Raw genomic sequence first — 1342 nt, forward strand, 5'->3', positions numbered from 1 at the left:
TTTTTTTTTTTTTTTTTTTTTTTTTTTTTTTTTTTTTAATGAACTTTACTTGTTTACTTGATCTTCGTAGTAGGTTAAGCTTTTGTCGTTCAAAAATTCCTCACTTTCTTCTAAGTCATTAAAGTAAGAGTGCTTATCATTATAAGACAATAAACCCTTTTGTACTTGATTTTCAATATCCACAAATTGCAGCAAATTATTATTTCTTTGTGAAAACTGTTTATATGTGACTTTGTCTTCGGTAAACGTTTTAGCATACAATCTGGACTGTTTTACTTCTTCGAAATATCCTGCTTTTTGTGACTCTAAATAAATTTTGGCAAGTGCTTTTAAGAAAATGTTAGCACTCATTTTATTAAATATTCTTCTAAAAAATAAACAAAGGAGATCATTAATTATTTCATAATATCTATCAAATATACGGAATGTAACTCTAAACATAAATAAAATATTATCCATAAATGAATACCATCTCATTAAAGTTGCTAAAATAAAAGTAACAGATAAACTATGTACAACTCCAAATATAATATTTCCATCAATATAATGTGCTTGTGGTTTATCTGATGGTATCATATGTGGAATTTCTGGAGCTTGTTTCCTTAATTCATAAGACAAATGATTAGGAAAAAATAAAGCATTTTGATATAAAATATTGCCACCAACATATATAAGAATATTAGTAATAGTTATCAATGATTTTGATCCTTCAAATCTACTTAAGTATGTTGGTAGAAAATCTTTTCCAGCTTCATCTAATTCAACTTTAATTTTAAAAAAAAAGAAAAATATAACCATTGGTACAAATAGTCTATCAATATATGCTGCAACTTTTTTAAATGCATAGAAGTTAGCTGTAATAACAGCTTGATATTGACATAATAAACTTAAATTGTTTAAATTATATATACTAAATAATTCGGAAGTAAGTTTTAACATATAAGCAAAAACAAACGTTTTTCCATATTTTAACTGTGTAACTGGTTTTTTAATATACATAGGGAAAAATACATTTAAAGCAATATCTTGTAAACTATTATGATATATATGCTTAAAATACACATATGGTTTCTCATGTACTGAGTAATGCATCATAGTAGCCTTTCCATATAATTGGTCTAGTTTATCTAAATGCCGACTGATTTTAATAATAAACATAATGTGAAATATTGAAAACATTGTTTTTTCATAAAATCTGGATGCCATCGCATAATTTATTTCATTTTGTCTTTGTTCTGGGTTTAATTTGGAGTAGTCATTTCGGATGTTAAAAAAGAAAAGGTTATTCATGCTCTAAAGTAAAAAAAAAAAAAAAAAAAAAAAAAAAAAAAAAAAAAAAAAA

At 24.5% G+C, this 1342-nt stretch overlaps 1 protein-coding gene across 1 annotated transcript in view; it reads right to left on the reverse strand.

Annotated features, from left to right (window-relative positions):
* LOC113222464 overlaps positions 1–1342 on the reverse strand; it is a 3081-nt gene that overhangs the window by 777 nt on the left and 962 nt on the right. The window contains exon 2 of the mRNA XM_026452102.1: positions 50–1293. Coding sequence (XP_026307887.1) covers positions 50–1293 — 1244 coding nt within the window. The remainder of the gene's footprint in view (positions 1–49; positions 1294–1342) is intronic.

The sequence above is a fragment of the Piliocolobus tephrosceles genome, unplaced genomic scaffold (genome assembly GCF_002776525.5).
Source record: "Piliocolobus tephrosceles isolate RC106 unplaced genomic scaffold, ASM277652v3 unscaffolded_31337, whole genome shotgun sequence".
In the NCBI taxonomy this organism is placed as follows: Eukaryota; Metazoa; Chordata; class Mammalia; order Primates; family Cercopithecidae; genus Piliocolobus; species Piliocolobus tephrosceles.